The following is an 18,089-nucleotide window of genomic DNA, read 5'->3' on the forward strand; positions in this document are numbered from 1 at the left end:
AGAAATGTGACAAAAGGTCTCAAAATAGTGCTTAAACAAACAGCTTTGACGCTGGAATTGCTTGAGGATAATAGAAGTCCGCTTTGGTGTTAGCCCCTTTAAGCCCCTAAGCGTTTGACTTCAGCCTCTGAGAGCGCCTAATTTGGATTCGTGCTAAACGAAGACACCAAAAAACAGTTATCTACTTCAGATGAGTTATTTACTGCTTATAACCTTTTGTCAAATCACGAAGAAAAAAAAAACGCTCGTAAAACAGATTTCGCTTGAACTGAACGTAACCGTTCGTCAACAAAAACCTCTTCGCAGTATGACTACATGGAGCGCCTCGACGGGAAGGAGAAGTGGAGCGTGGTGGAGTCCCCGCGGGAGAGGAGGAGCATCCAGACCGTGGTCCTGAACGAGGCGGTGTTTGTCCAGTACCTGGATGCCGGCGCCTGGCACCTGGCCTTCTACAACGACGGCCGGGAGAGAGAGTCGGTCTCCTTCAGCACAAACGTCATGGGTGAGACAAAGAGAGAGAGAGAGAGAGAGAGAGAGAGTCGACGTCTTACTGCTGTGGGCAGAAGGTGGAGGGAGGGCGGTGGGGAAATGTCGCAATGTAGCGCAGCTGTTTGGGAGCTGAAACGTGACTAACAGTCACAATTTAGGAGATAGCTTTAATTCCAGTGACACTGCAATGCCTGAATGACTTCACACATTTCGAGTGTGTAAAAAACACTCACCAGCAACAGCATGTTGCAAAATGCTGCCAAAGCTATAGACCTGCAGTAGCATTACTACGTAGGATGGACCACTTAGTGAGTTGGAGAGATTTTTCTTTCCCTTTTTTTTTTGCCAAGAAAACATACTCTAACCAACATATGCATTCAGAAAAAATAAGGACACCCACAGGTGTTTAGATATAAGATTAAACCTCCTCGTTCGCTATTAGGCTCGCCTGTGATGAGCCGTATCGTCTGATCAGCCGGTACGATGTGAAAAGAGAATATGAAACTGTGCAAAGTGAACGAATTTGGTTTCAGAGCTTCCAAAATGATTTCATATGTGCAGGGAGCCATGAGTGTGAGAACAAGGGGTGCGGATAGACTGAAAGAATCCTTCACTGTCAATATAAAGGAGAGAGAGAGCGCTCTCTGCTGCAGGAGTGTAGTGGAGAGATGAAGAGATGGAGAGGTGGCAGGGACGGAATTAGAGCAAGTAGTAAGAATGGGAGGTGGGCGGGGGGGAGACATAATGGCAGGGGGAGAAACCTGAATGCAGTGAAGTGGATTGAAGGAGAGGAGGGGGGAGGGGCTTTGGAGTGGCGTGAAGGAGAGGGTGGCATTAGAGTAAGAGGAAGACAAGGGGTTCACATTTAGGGGGGCAAAAAAGGTTTGGGACACAGAGGAGGGGAAGCGTGGAAGGGCTGAGTACTCGTATTTGTTGGAGGAGTGCGAACTGGAAAAAATGGAGAGGAAGAAGAGACGGATGAAAGTCCAAAACACCCTCTTCGTGATTACCATCGACTCTGCAACTTCCCACCAAAACGGTTCTCCTCCCGTAAGTGGGTTAAGAGGCACTAAAAGGCGGTGGAGAGCAGCTGGAGTCGTGTGTGACGCACCGCGGCTTCCGAGTCCGGCTGACTCTGCCCGTCAGTGCCAAACGGCCAAACCTGGACGAAGCATCAATGAACCAAATCCAGACAGGAGTCAGGCATTAACGCAGTAAGAAAGACAAAGCCGGAATGGCAAGAAAGCAAACCACTTTTTTTTGTTCCTCTTGTTGCAAGTTAGAGAAAAAGAAATTGCATGTAGGAAGCATTTTCACCACAAGAACTTCCCCTGGGAAGCACACCAAACTGACGCTCCAATGCGCTCATCTCCAAGTGAGGAAGTAGAGTCCTTACAAATTCATATAATAAGTCTGAAATTAACCAAATTTATGTCAGTGGACAGTGGCCAGGGACGAGCAGTTAAGTGACGAGAAATGATTTTTGCCTCCTCCAAGTCGGTTCCAAACACTTTCCGAAAAAGAATCTTTTGGGAGAAACTTCTTAGCGTCCTCGATTGGACGAGCGAATCAAGACGCGTCTGACCTTCGAGCCCGTCTGGGTCGGTCTTCTCACAATCAAAGGGAAGTTCGAGAGTTGTGAAAGTAGTTCCTGGTGAAACTTGGCTGGATTTAATTTTTTTATTTAATTTTTTTTCTGACGCAGCCTGTGGAGCCGAGGCGAAGGGTTCATGGAGGTCGTCTTTAGAAAATGATTCAAAGTGTATTCTCACCATACAGTCCGACAAGAAACAGAGAGGGGAAGGAAGGGAGGCAACGCGGGGAATCCTGGAGGAGTGTGTTTGCGTTTGATGTCTGTGCAACATGGTGACTCGGAGCGCCTTAAGTTTTGTAGCTCGCTGAAGAATGAACGGTGCCAATGATTTAATGAAATGCTTTGATGCTTGGCATCGAACTCTCTGAACCCTCCCCTCTTTCTCTCTGTCTCGCTTCGTCTTCCTCACAGATTCGGTGCAAGAGTGCCCGCGCAATTGCCATGGCAACGGAGAGTGCAACTCGGGCGTGTGCCACTGCTTCCCCGGATTCCACGGCATGGACTGCTCCAAAGGTATTAGTTGTGTACAAATCCCGTCAGGGAAGATCTTGTCATTTCCGCCGCCTAATTAGATGTGAAGACACATCCTCGGTCTCCGTGCGAGAGCCGAAAGAGGATTAAGAGCAGCAACATGGCGCATGGCCTTAGGTGAAGCTCAGACAAGATGACTGATGACGAATGGCAGCTCCCCGAGCTAACGACTCCCCGGCTCTGCGCTCACCTGGGATAGACAGCTCTGATGAATAGTTTAGTTACCTCTACTTGTAATTACTCTTTATGTCATTGGCGCTCTCCGCCCCCTTTAACCACTCTATTCACGCTCCTGTGTGCTTGAGTGTGGATTTGCCCCGCAAACCAACAGCAACAACAAAAAGGCTTGCTAATTGTCTCTTTCTTTCCTCATATGCATGATTTAATCTTTCCTCCTCCTCCTTCTTCCTCTTCTCCTCCTCCTTCTTCTTCATTTTCTCTTCTTCTCCTCCAGCTGCTTGCCCGGTGCTGTGCAGCGGCAACGGCCAATACGACAAGGGTTCCTGTGTGTGTTACAGTGGCTGGAAGGGACCCGAGTGCGACATCCCCGTCACGCAATGCATAGACCCTCTTTGCAGCGGCCACGGCACCTGCACCGATGGAAACTGCGTGTGCTCCATCGGCTACAAGGGGCCGAACTGTGCAGAGGGTGAGGGTGGGCACTTTGTCTTCTAATGTGCATAATCTGTTTGAACGTTTGAAAGGAACTTGGGTTATTTCAAAGATTTTTGAAAATGAAAATATGTCTCGTAGCAGTATGTCACAAATAATAGGTCCCTAAGAAAACTGATAAAGGCTGTGTCCAGATTTAGAGTCTGCATCCCTCGAAGGCTTCATTTGAAGGCTGATGACACAACAGCGATGTTGAGAACAAATTCGAAGGACCCACCAAAATGCGACCCAACAATTTATCCTTCTTTCACCACCCATTTGAAGGAAGGATCTGGCGCATGTTTGGACAAGGTGTCCGCACATCCTTAAAAGTGTTGTGAAGTCGTGTATCTAAACTTAAGGCCTTCAAAGGTCTTGGATTCATTTCTTTGAAATGTAAATTAATCTCAAATACGACAGTCACGGGTCTTCAATTTTGGCACGACTATTTAGTCTCATGCTTTATGCAGTTTTTTATTTTTTACCTTGGGAAAAGTTTTCTCAGGCAAAAGTTTGAGTCACATGCAAACATCTTCTCGAGACTGTTGAGGCTACTGGTAACAAGCCGCTAATATGCCCTTGCTAGCTAGCAAGTTCTTTTGCTTCTATCAAAGATGTGGTAAGTACAAATTTAACACCAGGTGACTGGATGACATTAGTCTTTGCCATTGGTTCACTTCTGTTGCCAAACCATATGAGGCTACTAGCATTCTGTGCAAAAACCTTAGCATGGGGGTCCAGGTTGCTTTGCAAACTATCTGATTTTCTGCTGGTAATTTCCTGGTGAAGTTCTTAAATTTCATCCGTAATGGTCTTTAAAAGTCTTAAATTTGAGTTATTAAAACCTATTTGAAGACTTTCCTGTCCCAAGATTCATTGCGAGCAAAACGGGAGTTTAGATTTAAGTACAAGTGTATTCAAATCTGCAGATTAAGAGCTTAAGAAATTGTGTTGTTAGGCTTTTGTCATCTGCAAAGACATGTTTTTTAGCATAACGTTATAAAAACTTAATTTAATTATTGCAATTATTTATTTAATTAAAAAGACTTCAAGAAGTAATAAAAAAAATTCAGCAAGATTTCAAGCTCCATTTTTACCAGCATTTGTTATGGTTGCTAGGTGACAGGAAACATAAGGAGGGCAATTAATCAGAAGGCCAGATCAACCACTTTCATAGCCGCTCTACAAAGGACCCGACCTACATCGACCTTCAAAGGACCCAATGCTTTGGTCGGGTTTGTGTTGATGACATCATAACCATTGAGCCAATCAGGTGTTATTAGCAAAGCATTAGCAAATAACACATTTTTGACAGACTCTGAAGGAGCAACGTTGCAAATTAACGTCTGAGCAACAATCTACAACAACACAAAAAACGAGAGCAACTGATCACGATGTGTTATCTGCATCTAAAGTGAGCAGAAAAGCCTTCCTGCTAACTTCAAGTTCAACCAGTGACCCCTTCTAGCTAAAGATAGTCTGCAAATTACAGCATAATCTTGTGCTGAGCAAGTGTTCGCTCCCGCTATACGTAAAGATGAAGTATGACACTGCAGCTGAACACATCAGAGGTTTTATTAAGAGCTGAATTCGCTTCTATTGATCCTTGTTAAGATGGATCTGCATGGCACATTCTCCATCATCGGAGGCAAAGGAGAGGGATGAGAAAGGCGAGTCGGGGGGGCGAAAGGTGAATATCTAAGAAGTGAGAGAAAAAAGTGAGTTTTTGAGGTTGAAGATGAAGAAAAGAGGAAGCAAGTCAAATGACAAAAGGAGTCAAAAGAAACCTTAGAGGGCCCGAGAACAAGGTCAGCGATTTCGCAGCGTCTTCTTCATCCATCCAGCCTCCCCTTCCCCCCCCACTCCACTCCTCTCATATCTGATATTCATCACGGCAGAGTCCCTCAAACAATTTACCTGAAGTGCCGGCGACATGAAAATCGATAAGTGTGATCCGCCGTTTCTGCCGGGCAAACAGAAATGGAGAGGCCGGAGGTTATGTGCGGGCTTGTGTTTTTATTAATTTGTGTACAAAGAGAAAAAAAAAGGGTGCAGCCGGGTCAGCTATGCCCGAGGTGAGAGAGAGAGAAAGACAGTGGGGGGCGGGTTGGTGTCACACACAACAAGACAAGGAGGGGAGAGAAATAGAAAAAGAAAAAGTGTGACCGGGACAGAGCAATGACAGCCGGCCCGGAGAGGGGTGGGTGGGCGCTGTGCCGAGAGGAGGTAATTTGTCAAATTGGTTTTCACTCACTGCTCAAACTCACAGCTGCCCGTCAACCTGGCAGACTGACAGTGTCACATTTTCCCCTGTGTACTGCCACACACACCCACACACAGTCAGAAATGCATCCCCTCTGTCTGAATAATGTCAGGGTTTTTTTTCCACAGAATAAGATTTTCCCTCCCGTGCTCCCATTATACTTTTAGCTGTTCTTTACTGTGCGCCTTAATTGCTTTATTAAAACATCTGCTGATGTTTTCCTTCATTTTTATAATCCTCTTCTGTGCCTAACCAATTAAATTCTCGCCTTGTTCAAGCCTTTTCTTTGATAACTCATTTTACTATCTGCCCTGGTGTGCGATTTCGCAGCTTGTCTCAGTTTCCCTTCATCTGTTTGTTCCCTGTTTTTTTCTTTTTTTTTCTCCCTTTTTCCAACGCCGTCGTATCTTTTTGGCGTTTTAATGCAGTGGATTGCCTGGACCCGACGTGTTCCAACAACGGCATCTGCGTGAACGGAGAGTGCCACTGCAAGCCGGGGTGGGGAGGGCTCCACTGCGAACTGCCCAGGGCCCAGTGCCCGGACCAGTGCCACGGCCACGGCGCCTTCATCCCAGACACCGGCTTGTGCAGCTGCGACCCCAACTGGATGGGGCCCGACTGCTCCATGGGTGAGTAGGAGCCGCCGCAGCAGCGCCGAATGGCTGAAAGAGACGAGCGCTCTGAGCGAAGACTGAGGGGTCAGGGTTTTTAGGAAACCGCCTACTCAGTCCCGACGTCTCGAAAAAAAATTTTTATTTATTTTTTTTTTTTCCCCCACTCCCAGGGTACTTGACTATTAGTTAGTCATTTTATACCATGCTGTTCTGGTTTTCAAATTGGGCTTGGATGCAGTCCACTGAAATTAAAACATGCTGCGAAATAGAATCAGCAACTGTTACAACGATCAAGCCAAGTTGGAGCATGTTGGAACACAATGTGGGAAATCTTTTTTTTTTGTTTCACTGACAGTAACAGTATGGAGACGGGGGATGTTTGTGTTATTAATATGGTGCCGTTCCAAATCTTAAAGTAGGGAAGGAAATTAACTTGTGCAAAACTTTTAAATCACTACTTTAAAGTGGGGGAAGTGAAGATTTTAGACTTAGACTTATCCAGTGCAGTACGTGTTTGCTTTGTGAATTGAGATTCATCTGTGTCCCGCCTCTATTTTCTTGTCTGAACACCCAAAGTAAGATGCAACCAATTGTTTCCAGGACTTTTTTAATTACTACAAAGAGTCCACCTGTAGGTAAATGCGTCACAGTAAACATATTCTGACTGTGAAACATGGTGATGGCAGCATCATGTTGTGGGGATGTCTTTCTTCACCAGCTGTAAAAGAATTGAGACTGAAGTAGAGGTTCAACCTCCAGCAATACATTGACCCAAATCACACAGCTTGAGCTGCTGTGGAACTGATTAGATTTAAAATATACTTGTGTTATAATGACCTAGTCAAAGTCCAGACTTGAATCCCATTACTTTATTACGTATTAAGTAAAATCAATGTTATGTTATGTTATAGTATTATTCTTCATAGAAAGATGACATACCTCACAAAGCACCCGTCCTCTGTGAATCCGTCACTCAGCTCCTCCAGACTAGCAGCAGCAGCGATTAGCAAACACCTGGTGGAACTGAGCTGAGCTCATTACACGAGTTACTTCTCAGTCCATCGCGCCTAAGAATGTTGCTATGGGCTTAATGGAGTTACGCCGTTGTGATGACGTGTTGAAGGCGGAGTGTCGGAAAGAGCAGGCGCTTCTTAAAGAGACAGAGGCCCAATTTCAAGATGTCAAATTGCGATGTCCAGCTTGTATAAAGTCAGGTTTGACATACACAGCATTATTATAGCACAGTTACTTGATTGTGGTATGCAATGGCACTATGAGCCTTCAAGTAGATAACACTGTCCCTTTAAGAATACATCGAAATATTTGAAATGTTGATCCAGTTTAAGCGATAAGCTTACGCAAAACTAGCAGAGACAAACCTCAAACAACTGCAGTAAATAAATCACTGGATTTTATTTAAGGCAATGGAGTACAGTGGACTAACTACAAATGCATGCCACACTTTTCAGATTTATATATGTAAAATTTATAATTATTTTCTGCTGGTTTGTCACACAATAAAGGCACTGTACTTTTTTTTTTTTGGAAAGCAGCCACATTTCTCTCTCAGTAAAGCCAGCGGTAAAAGCTTCCACTGAAACAGATGCCGCTGCCTGCTCCTCGGCGGCAGCGTGAGAACGCCTCTCGCTTCTCACAAACAGAGCTCCCCAACGTTCGTCGCGTGCGGCACTGCTTAACTTTAACACAGACAGCAGCGTCTGCCACCGCGGGACTCCTCCGCAGACGTGTATCAAAACGTCTGCTCACCGGGGGGTCCCGAGCACACAGACGGAATCGTCACATCTCACCGCCGCTGCCTGCAACATCGCAGACAAGAGGCTTGGAACATAAAACGTTATCTTAAAGATATTGCCGCCCATTTTGATTAAAGGTGCAGGACGGGAGATTGAATCAGCAGCTAACTTGGCTTATTTTTGACTCTTTTTGAGATAATCTTAGGGTTCTTATTTTTACCCCCCTATGTTCATTGAAAAACAGAAGAAAGGAGAAATGAATTTGGTTTCGGTGACCGCTGTCTCATAGGGCGTCAATTCAAGCTCTGTTCTGGGTAGCCGAAAAGACTCATGATCAAAATAAATTTAAAAAAAACATCGTAATGCACAAAATGCAACCTGAAAAGTTGTGCGTGTGCGACCCAAATTTGTCTCATCCGCTTCCAGAGGTTTGCTCAGTCGACTGCGGGACCCACGGCGTGTGCATGGGCGGGGCGTGTCGCTGCGAGGAAGGCTGGACCGGGGCCGGCTGCGACCAGCGCGTCTGCAACCCGCTGTGCATCAAACACGGGACCTGCAAGGACGGCAAGTGCCAGTGCCACCAGGGCTGGAACGGAGAGCACTGCACCATCGGTAGGTGTTTCCTGTACCTCCTCACCCCAAGAGTGTGTGTGCGTTTTTGTTTTGTTTTTTTGGCGGGGGGGGGTTGTTTTGGTCTGTGTCAACACCGTGGGTGAACACAGAAAACATCCAGTCAGACTGAAGTGGCAGCTTCCTTATTATTTTTTTTTTTTCCTTCCATTTTGTTAGAGGGATTTGGAAATGAGAGGTGGAGGCGCAAGCAAAAGCTACAGGGAATTCAAGGAGAAGGCTGATGTAGAGAGGGGCGGGTGAAATGAAGCGGAGAGGAATAAACTTCTGAGGAGTGAGGGTGGGAGGATTACAAAAGAGCAGGGTTTAGTTGTTTATAGTCTGCCTCTCAACTGCACACCCAGGAGTTTTAGTTCTTCTATGGCCTTTGAAAAACCAAAGTTCTGTTATGAAAGGCAAAACTCTGCAACATACTGTGATCAAAAAATAACTCAGATTCTCCGCGTGGGTACGTGTGTGTGCAGAGTCATCGTAGGGTGTGTGTGCGTGCATGTGTGTGTGTGTTTTTTTTTTTGTCAGTCAATCACTGTCTCATATTGACATCAATGTCACTTTGGATGGATGACTGCCAGATCCCTTTGATTCCTCCACAGTACTCCGAGACACAAAGTCTCCTTTCCCCTGTCACCAGAGGCGCTGTGATTGCAGCCCGCCAAACAAACACCAAAACACACACCTACATACACGCACGCACGCCCCAGCACATACATATGCACGGGGGAATAGCGGTTTATGATCTCCCCGTTTCCATCCCACCCCCCTATCAGAAAGTAGGGCAGCTTTGACTGCAGCATCAGTCTGAGATGAAAGAGTTGTCAGGCCTCAGCTTGAGCGCAAAAAACACACTTCACCAGCACCAGACATTCTCAGTGTTAACTTATCGCAGCCTGCCTGTTCTGTATTTCAGCTCTGCATGATGTTGCTTGCATTTATTTTAAAATAAAAAGCAAAAAATTAATAATAATAGAAAGACAACATACTCTCCCTCCCGACATTTACCTTCTGCACGTTTTCTCCCACTGCAGACCATGGGAGCATGGTTGACAAAGCAGGTACCGTATCTGACTCTGGTGTTTCTGTTTCTTAGCCTGTGGTGGTAGAAGCTAGCTGCTGCATTGGCCTGGCTTGGCTCCGTAGACTCTGTGGTGCTTATCTGTCCGTGGTAGACCAGAGGTGCCTGTCTCAATGACGACTCCCCTCCGTGCGGTGCACTACCCCTCTCCCACCCCTCTTTTGTTTTCTCGCAGTGCACTGCAGCAGGGTCCAAGCTGTCATTGAGCCCTTCTTGTGTCGTGGGGTGACCGTAGAGCCCTGGTGTGGTGGTCCCGAAAGTGCAGAGGGGGGCCTGTGCCGTGGGTGTGTGGTTGTGCATGTGTGTGTGGGGCGTGTGTCCACCCCCCGGTACGGGTGCATCTCATTACGTTGGGGTGTCGTTAAAAAGCCAATTCATTTCAGTAATTCAATTCAAAAGGTGAACCTCAGATGTCGTATGGATTCATTACACGCAGGGCGATATAGTTTTAGTGTTTGTTTCATTTCAACTTGATAGTTATGGCTCATAGCTAATGAAAAAACCTCAAAATTCAGCTTCTGTGGAAATTATATGAGACGAATAATAAAGACTTTGTGGAAATGTTGTTTTATGGCCTCAACAATCATTGGGAAGACTGCTGACCTACACAGGGACGAAGCCAAAGGTGGTTGCTAAGGAAGCCAGCTGTTCACATGGAAGCTAAATGGAAAGAAAAAGTTTGAACATAGGTAATTAAAGCCCATTCAAGAGTTTGTGGGAGATTCAAACATCTGGACTGCAGTTGTAGTAATCGAATCAGTCAATCTATCAAGTTTATTTGTATAGCATACATCAGCAATATAGCATTTCAAAGTGCTTTACATTGTAAAAACCCATCATAAACACAACATATAACATATATCATATCAAATTATGATCTATACACGTGTCATCATAAGAATCATCAATACACGTCAAATATGTTGGTTAATGTTCCATTTATCTTGGTTCAAAAGTAACTCTAAACAGGTGAGTTTTTAGTCTTAATTTAAGTTTTGTGGAAGTTTGTTCCAGATTTAATGTGCCTAGAAGCTGAATGCTGCTTCTATCATACTTGCTTCTGCTTTTGATTCAAGAGCACATGCAGAAGTCTCTAGAACATCTGGTGCCACTGAAGCATTCCTTATGTCAAGCCACGTCTGAACCAGATGTTCAGAAACACCTTACCGGGGGCTAAAGAGTAAACGGGATTGAACTCAGTGATCCAAAGTTCTCTTTTCAGATAAAAGCAAAATTTGCATTTCATTTGGAAAATCAAGGCCCCACAATCAATGAGCATTAAGGCTATCAGCTCTAAACAAGCTCAGGCCTTGAGCTTGTCTGCATTGTTGGGTCTGCTGTTTCTCAATTTTTTGGTTCATCGTCTCTGAACTGAACATATTGTTGCTCTTGGCATGTAGGGTGAAAACATGGTGATCAAACCAGGTACTGGTACTTTTGGCAGAGCGGGAAGGTGTGAAGTCCTTCTCTCAGTAAAGCGTGTCAGCCGTGGGAAGCATGAAGTACTCTAAAAGACTCTGGCAGGTGGCTGCACTGACTTGTGTTGGTCCTTCTACTATTGGACCAATCAACACCAGCGGATAACTTGGCTCCTCAAATCATTACCGACAGTGGGGATGTTGCATTGGACCTCGAGCAGCTCAAATTCGGTGCTTCCCCACTCTGCAACGTTTAATTCCATCTGAAAAGATTGCTTTAGACCACTGAGCAACAGTTAAGTTATTTTCTTTCCTTTGCTAAGCTATGACAAGTCTTATGTTGTCTCTACTTTGGGATTGACTTAACACAAGGAACTGAACATTTATGGCTCAAGTCCTTGTTACTTTTGTGTATGGTGAGTCTTGAATCACAGCCTATACCCGATGAATCTAACTCAAACTTTTAAATGGGCACATTCTTTCCTTCCACAAAACTTTCCCATAATGAGCTAGGCTACACCACCGTGTGCGTAGCCAACTTCTTTTGCAACAATATTAGGTTCTCACGTTCTGCCTGAGAGAATCAATTATTTGGGGCAACTATTAAATCAGCCATAATCCCTGTGATTTTGTAGGCCAAAAAGTTTTCTTTAAAGGTCTTAGGTAATTTTCTAAAAAGAATATTCTTAGCTATGAGCCATAATGATCAAAATAAGCTGAAATACGCAGTGGAACTGTAAAGTATGAATGAGGTTTACATTCTGAATTAAGTTAGTGACGTAAATAAACTCTTCAATGATACTCAAACGTATTGAGACGCACTTGTGTGTCCAGTGTGAAACCCTGAACAAACCAAGCACCAAACACTCAGCTATTCCAGCCTTGTATCGCGTAAACACAAGTGCTTCACACATAAGGAGAAAACGATCAAAGTCGTGGCGAACTTTTGAGGTAATTGGTAAATTTCATAGGCCACTGATGCAAAGCGTTAACGTGGTGTCAAAAGAAAAAAACTGCAGAGCTGTTAAGTGTGTGTGTGTGTGTTTACATTTTGAGTATTTGTGGCAGCAGCCATGGTGGAGCGGCTAATAAATTCACCCCACTTGCATGTGTGTCGGCTCGCATCGTTGGCGTTAATTCCAGCCCTTCGATTTGTTTCATCAAGCCAGGTCGAAGCAAGAAAAACTACAGGTTACGTAGTCCGTCAGATCACACACAGGGATACTCGGAGCAACAGCGTAAGGTCGAGAAATCGAGGCAAACAGAGAAGACTGCGAGTCCAGAGTGACTTTTCTCACACTCTCTCAGCGAGAATGCTTATGAGATAGCCCCGCAGCTGAACCTCCGTCAGGTTGCGCAGAGCGGCACAGATTGCCTGACAGCACGGGTCCCTGGAGCAACGTTGAGAGTGTCCTCTCAACCCTCTGCACTTAATGGAACAGCTCTCATTGTTTTATGAAGAGCCAGCTCAGAGAAAAAGGTAAATTGCCGGGTTAAAGATGGAGCAGGACACGGAACGACGGAGGGGTAAAAAAAAAGAAACAAAAAACAAAGGGACATTCCTGAGGTTCTTAGGGTAGCTTATTAAGGACAGGAGAAGTAGATGAGCGGAGGTTTGTTTTAGAAGTTATCCAGCCCGTCTATGGGATGCGACGGTGGATTTATAGCAGTAACCTTTTACTGGGTGACCTTTAGAGCAGACGGAGTTGGGCGCAAAGGGACTGTGGGGGGGGGATACCGCAACTTTTTACTACAACGTCTCGACTTAGTTTCTTTCTTCTCCTTCACTCTTTTCTCTGCTAGCCTTTCTCTTCCTCAATCACCCCCTTCATTCTCACACAATATCTATCCAGTTATATACCCCATCATCCAGTCCCACAGATACTGCATACCAAACAAGTGTGTGTGTGCTCGTGTGTGTGCTGACCCATAACCCAAGGCAATTTCTTCTCCTTTTTAAGGGGATTTCATCAGAGTCCAACTACATTACTGAGGAGGGTGGGCTTAATAGTTTCTGAAATCCCACTTTATTCTACTTAGTATGGGGGGAGTATTGACTGGGTCCTGACATTAAAGAGAGAGGAGCCTTATGCGAGGCCTGCCCAGGCAAGCCAATCAATGCCAGCTATGGATTGTCCTGTCCGGGTGCTTCATAAGTATTTGGCTGCTTTAAATGGCAACTCCATTTAACAGGCAATCACTGCTAACTGCCTTTGTTCCCTGAGCTCAATACTCGGGGACAATCTATTCCAGCCTGACTGTTAATGCGCCATCATGAGCGGTCCCCTGATGCCGAGAATGCTAATAATTAAAGATAAAACCTTTGATTTGATTCCTCTTGTTGAGCTGAAAACTCGGCTAGAGCCGCTCCGCTTCCGCCCCTCCGGGCCTTCCCACCCCACAAAACAAGATGGCGGTTATCGTCGAAGCCCCTTTTCTCTTGACTTTCCCCCGCCCACTCGCCTCCCCCATCAGCCGCCCCGGCCGGTTTGAGACGTGATAAAACACCAATCGGGGTGAAACTCCTGTTAATTTAGCCGCTGCCTTGGTTTAGATTGCGCTATTTGTATTCATAATGCATGGCTTTATTGATGCAGCGATTTGTCGGAGGGCAAAATCCTGCAGCGCAACTTGAGTGAAAATATGTTCATTAATCTACTGAGCAGGACTCGGTAAAAAGCATTTCATATTCATAATCTCTCACTGGGTTATTTTGTCCGTCCTCGCTCGGTGGCGGGCGCGACGCCGCAGAGTGAGAAATGCCGGGTCATATCTCCCAGGTGTGTGCGTGTGTGTGTGTGTGTGAGTTGAGTGCGTTTTGTGCATGTGTGTATTGTTTTATCAGTCAACCTTGTCTGTGCACTTCATCTCCCGTGGGTGGACTTTGGAGTGCTGCGTCCCGTTCCTTCATTTATTGGTGAGGAAATCACTATGACAAGTTTGTTTAGGGCTCTATTATTTTTTTAAGGGGGAAAAAAAAAAATAAAACATTGATATTGTGTCACATCTGTCCTTGAAAAATTCTAATGAGGGAAATGCGCAGTGGTAAAAATGTTTGATTTAGACAGGCCAAGCAAGTATTGAAAGCTTTCTTTTATTTAAAAAATAAAATAAAATTCTGTCTGTCGCTGTCTTGGCCTGCAGTCAAATTATTAAACCGAACTTAAACACTTTCCTGTTGGGCTTTCATAGCCCCGAGTATTTATTTCATGTCATTTAGCAGGTCCTCTACGGACATAGCCAAGTGAAATTAATACATGACTAATCTTGACTGACTAAATTAACATTTGGGGATATGCTTTAGCTGATAGGCTGCCACGAGTTCGACAGAAACATTGATGCAATCTCATATCTGTCTGCATCAAGTTGGAGCCAGCAGTTAGGCTGCTTAGATTAGCATATAGACTAAAAACAGGGAGAAAGAGACTTGCCAAAGCCATAAAAGTGCTCAAGGTGAAGAACAGCAAGTTTGTTTTAAAAGGATTGCTTGGTTTTTGAAGTGCCGCTTTTGCAGACTGCTTTTTAGGCATTATTTTAACTCCGGTAGAGAAGTCCTAAATAATCTCAGGGATTATTAGTAGTGTAATTATTTCGGTATCAAGCAAACAGATTTGTACTAACAGAGCTCTAAGATAGAAAATGTTCATTTAAAACAGGAAAGTCAAACTCCTTTTCATTCTGGGAAATATCAACATCGCGAAGGTACACAAAGGGCCGGCTGTGTCAGAATGAACTGATAGAAACCCGTTAAACTGTCAAAATAGCTTAATGGGTTTCTATTAATAATATTAGATTTTGTTATTATTAAATGTTAAATTACATTAAAGTATTAAAGCGAATCGATAAGTACTTCTTAAAGTTAAATAATGTTTAACATCTTCTCAGACTGATGAGTCTATTCAGGATTTCATGGGGTTTTTTAATTGTTTTTTTTTTTATCAAATCACTGATTTAGAAACAATTTGCATTAAACTCAGTTACGCATTAGCTCATAAAGGTGCGGGGATCAGTTGATTTGCGTGAATTTATGTGAACTAAAAAAATTGATTGATGTAATTTGGCAATATAAAGATGACCTACGTAATTTCCCTTTGGGATCAATACAGTATTTTTCAATTTGAATTTTGAAAAGGTTCTTTGATCTGATAAAATAACATCTATGCACACAACTGTTACCTTAAAGGTTTTATTTATGCGTCTCTCTGGAGTTTAGAGGGCCACATGAAATGCAATGGCAGGCCGGACATCGAGTTTGACATTTGATTTAAAATAATTCAACCTCGAAGCTTCATTGATCTGTTGAGTAAATGATCTTTTAAGTATTTTTGCGTAGTTTTGATTTTGTTTTACAGTAATTGTGACTGAGCAAATCCCATTGGCTCTCCATCTTGTAACTGCTGCGGTAAATCAAAGGCGGCATTGTTCTCGATTCTGCTTGCTGACTATTTAAAACTGCTCAACACAACCCCGCCCGATATAACACAAACAAGACCGATTACATGCAGGACACTGAGTTAACATCTCGTGATGTTTTCTTCTGGTTTACCTGCAGAGAGTAACAGAAGTCAAAGGAGTTACTGCAGAGGGTAAAACAAACGGTCCCCAACGTACCATTGATTAAATCTACAAAGTTGTCCCAGCTGCACTTCTGATTTGTGTTTTAATAGCATTCTAATACGTTACATCCAGAGTGGTGCTTCACCTGATTTCAGTCTTTATGCTTAACCAAGTTGAGCAGGAACTAAAAAGGAAAAAAAAAAAAAAAGAAGAATAAGCCCATGCTTTTGGTATCATTTCTTCTTCTAATAAAGTGTCTTGTGATGAAATATAATTTCCATATTTGTCCTCTATTAAAACCAGAGCATAGCAGATAGTGTGACTATGAGGAAGATATTACTGTCCTCTGTAATTGCCTTCTTTATTTGCCTCAAAGTCACTGTTGAGTTTGGAGAGCTCTCGCCTTGCTGGTTCCAGACTTGCTTGGCTCTCGGGCCTCTGATTCTGCGGTGGGGGCGGAGGGGATGGAGGGGGTTCTTTTGCATAAGCTTAAGTAAAGGTTTATTAGTTCATAGGCTGCGCACACACACACACACACACACAAACGCTCAGACACGCACAAACACACACACACCGTCAAACATAATCTCATTCTCTCATGAGAAAGCATTACTCTCAGGCCATCAGAATCCCATTACCCACACTGAATCATAAATAGAGGGAGAAGGAGAGTGATGATCGGGTGGGGTGCCATCCAGTAAGCGAATAAAGTCATCTATCCACCTCGGTCCGCACACGGGCGGACATTAGCAGCCGTTCCTTTCGGTTTAGAGCCGCAACGAAAGACGCAAGTTAAAAAAAAAATTTAAAAGCCTGACCCGCTGACTTAAACGGATTCCTAACCAGCCGGCATCTCGACGGTTGCTCATCCGTGTGTCGTTAATTATGAAACAAGTATCCTTCTGTTGTCTCTCTCTCTCTCTTCTCCTACCTCTCCCCCCCTCAACCCCTCGTTCCTCCTGTCGTCTTCACCCAGACGGCTGTCCCAACTTGTGTAACGGGAACGGCCAGTGCACCATGGGTCAGCAGAGCTGGCACTGCGAGTGCCAGACAGGCTGGAGGGGCCCCGGATGCAGCGTTGCCATGGAAACCTCCTGCGCTGACAACAAGGACAACGAAGGAGGTGAATTAAAGAGAAGCGGTAGAAAATTTTGCGGTGAAGCGGTTCGTAAGTGCCCCTACAAGAAGGAAAAAAATAAATAAAGATATCGAGAAAAAGAATGGATGATAGAGAGAAAATAAATAAATGACAAAAGAAATGGGTCAAAGATAGAGATCTCAGGAGAGGCGTCGTCTCTAGGGACGACAAACGTAAACTTTTTTTTTTTTTTTTTAGCAGAGAGACCAGCGTTAGATTACAAGAACATTTAACGAAGGATTCATGACAGCTTAATGCTCTTTGCCGTCCTCACGGCTCCCTCTGCCCCTCTTTCAGACGGACTGACGGACTGCATGGATCCAGACTGCTGCATCCAGAGTCCCTGTCAGAACAGCCCCCTGTGTCGGGGCTCCCGGGACCCCCTGCTGGTCATCCAGCAGAACCCCATGTCCCAGCCTCGAGTTAGATCTTTCTACGACCGCGTCAAGATGCTGGTGGGACGGGACAGCACCCACATCATCCCCGGGGAAAACCCGTTCAACTCCAGGTACGGCAGGGAGCCCAAGCGAAATATGTTTAGCCCCAATAAGTGGCAGAAAGGCAATATTTTTCGCTTCATGCTAATGCTAATGAAAATATTTTATGCTAAAAATAGGGGATAAAAATATTTTATGCTATTTCTACTTTCTTTTCTTCACCAAAAGAAAGTGATCAGCTTAAAACCAAGTATGTAAAAAGTAGAACTGTCGCGATAACAAATTTAGCTGATCGATAAATTGTCTCAAGTTATTGCAATAAACCATATAATTGTTGTTTTGAGACCATTTTCAAGCAATGCAATGGTAACGGCATAGTAATGTAAAAACACATCCTCAAAGATCAATAAACCTTAGATTCTATTGAACGTTTAACACTGGAAAAACCAAAACACATTTGGAATATCCTAAATAAATAAACACATAAATAAACAAAATAACAAAGTAAAGCAAATCAAGAAGTCTCTGAAAACCAAATTGTCCTTCCAAAAAAAAAAAAGTATAATAATAAGGATTAGTTGAGACCAAAGCAGACTGAAGACTGAAGACTTTTGTCTTCCAGGTTTTGGCAGAAAGAGAAAATTGTTAAATCATGCAAATGGAAATTATTGTGTTTATTAACTTATTGTGCAATTAATCGATTTATTGCTTATCACGACAGGCCCGGTAAAAAGCACATTTTCGAGGTTGCTATGTTCCACAAATTTGGAAAATCAAACTTGATTTATCACAAGTTACATATATACGAGTTATATATGTAACTCGTATATACGATAGAGCGTCAGTATTATATACTGACACTCTATATAGTGTCTCGCAAAAATATCCATGCCATGTGAACTAATTAGCATTTTGTCACCTTACAACCATAAACTCTAATG

General features: G+C 44.0%; 1 protein-coding gene across 6 annotated transcripts in view; it reads left to right on the forward strand.

Annotated features, from left to right (window-relative positions):
- Positions 1 to 18,089, forward strand: part of tenm2a (teneurin transmembrane protein 2a) — a 291,969-nt gene that overhangs the window by 248,589 nt on the left and 25,291 nt on the right. For 5 of the 6 annotated variants that reach the window (XM_032554630.1, XM_032554631.1, XM_032554628.1 and 2 more), the window contains 8 exons: positions 307 to 502; positions 2,495 to 2,596; positions 3,069 to 3,263; positions 5,957 to 6,157; positions 8,323 to 8,508; positions 9,552 to 9,578; positions 16,550 to 16,696; positions 17,009 to 17,219. In XM_032554630.1, coding sequence (XP_032410521.1) covers positions 307 to 502; positions 2,495 to 2,596; positions 3,069 to 3,263; positions 5,957 to 6,157; positions 8,323 to 8,508; positions 9,552 to 9,578; positions 16,550 to 16,696; positions 17,009 to 17,219 — 1,265 coding nt within the window. The remainder of the gene's footprint in view (positions 1 to 306; positions 503 to 2,494; positions 2,597 to 3,068; positions 3,264 to 5,956; positions 6,158 to 8,322; positions 8,509 to 9,551; positions 9,579 to 16,549; positions 16,697 to 17,008; positions 17,220 to 18,089) is intronic. The other variant, XM_032554629.1, reaches the window with a different exon arrangement.

This window comes from Xiphophorus hellerii, chromosome 23 (genome assembly GCF_003331165.1).
Source record: "Xiphophorus hellerii strain 12219 chromosome 23, Xiphophorus_hellerii-4.1, whole genome shotgun sequence".
Taxonomy (NCBI): Eukaryota; Metazoa; Chordata; class Actinopteri; order Cyprinodontiformes; family Poeciliidae; genus Xiphophorus; species Xiphophorus hellerii.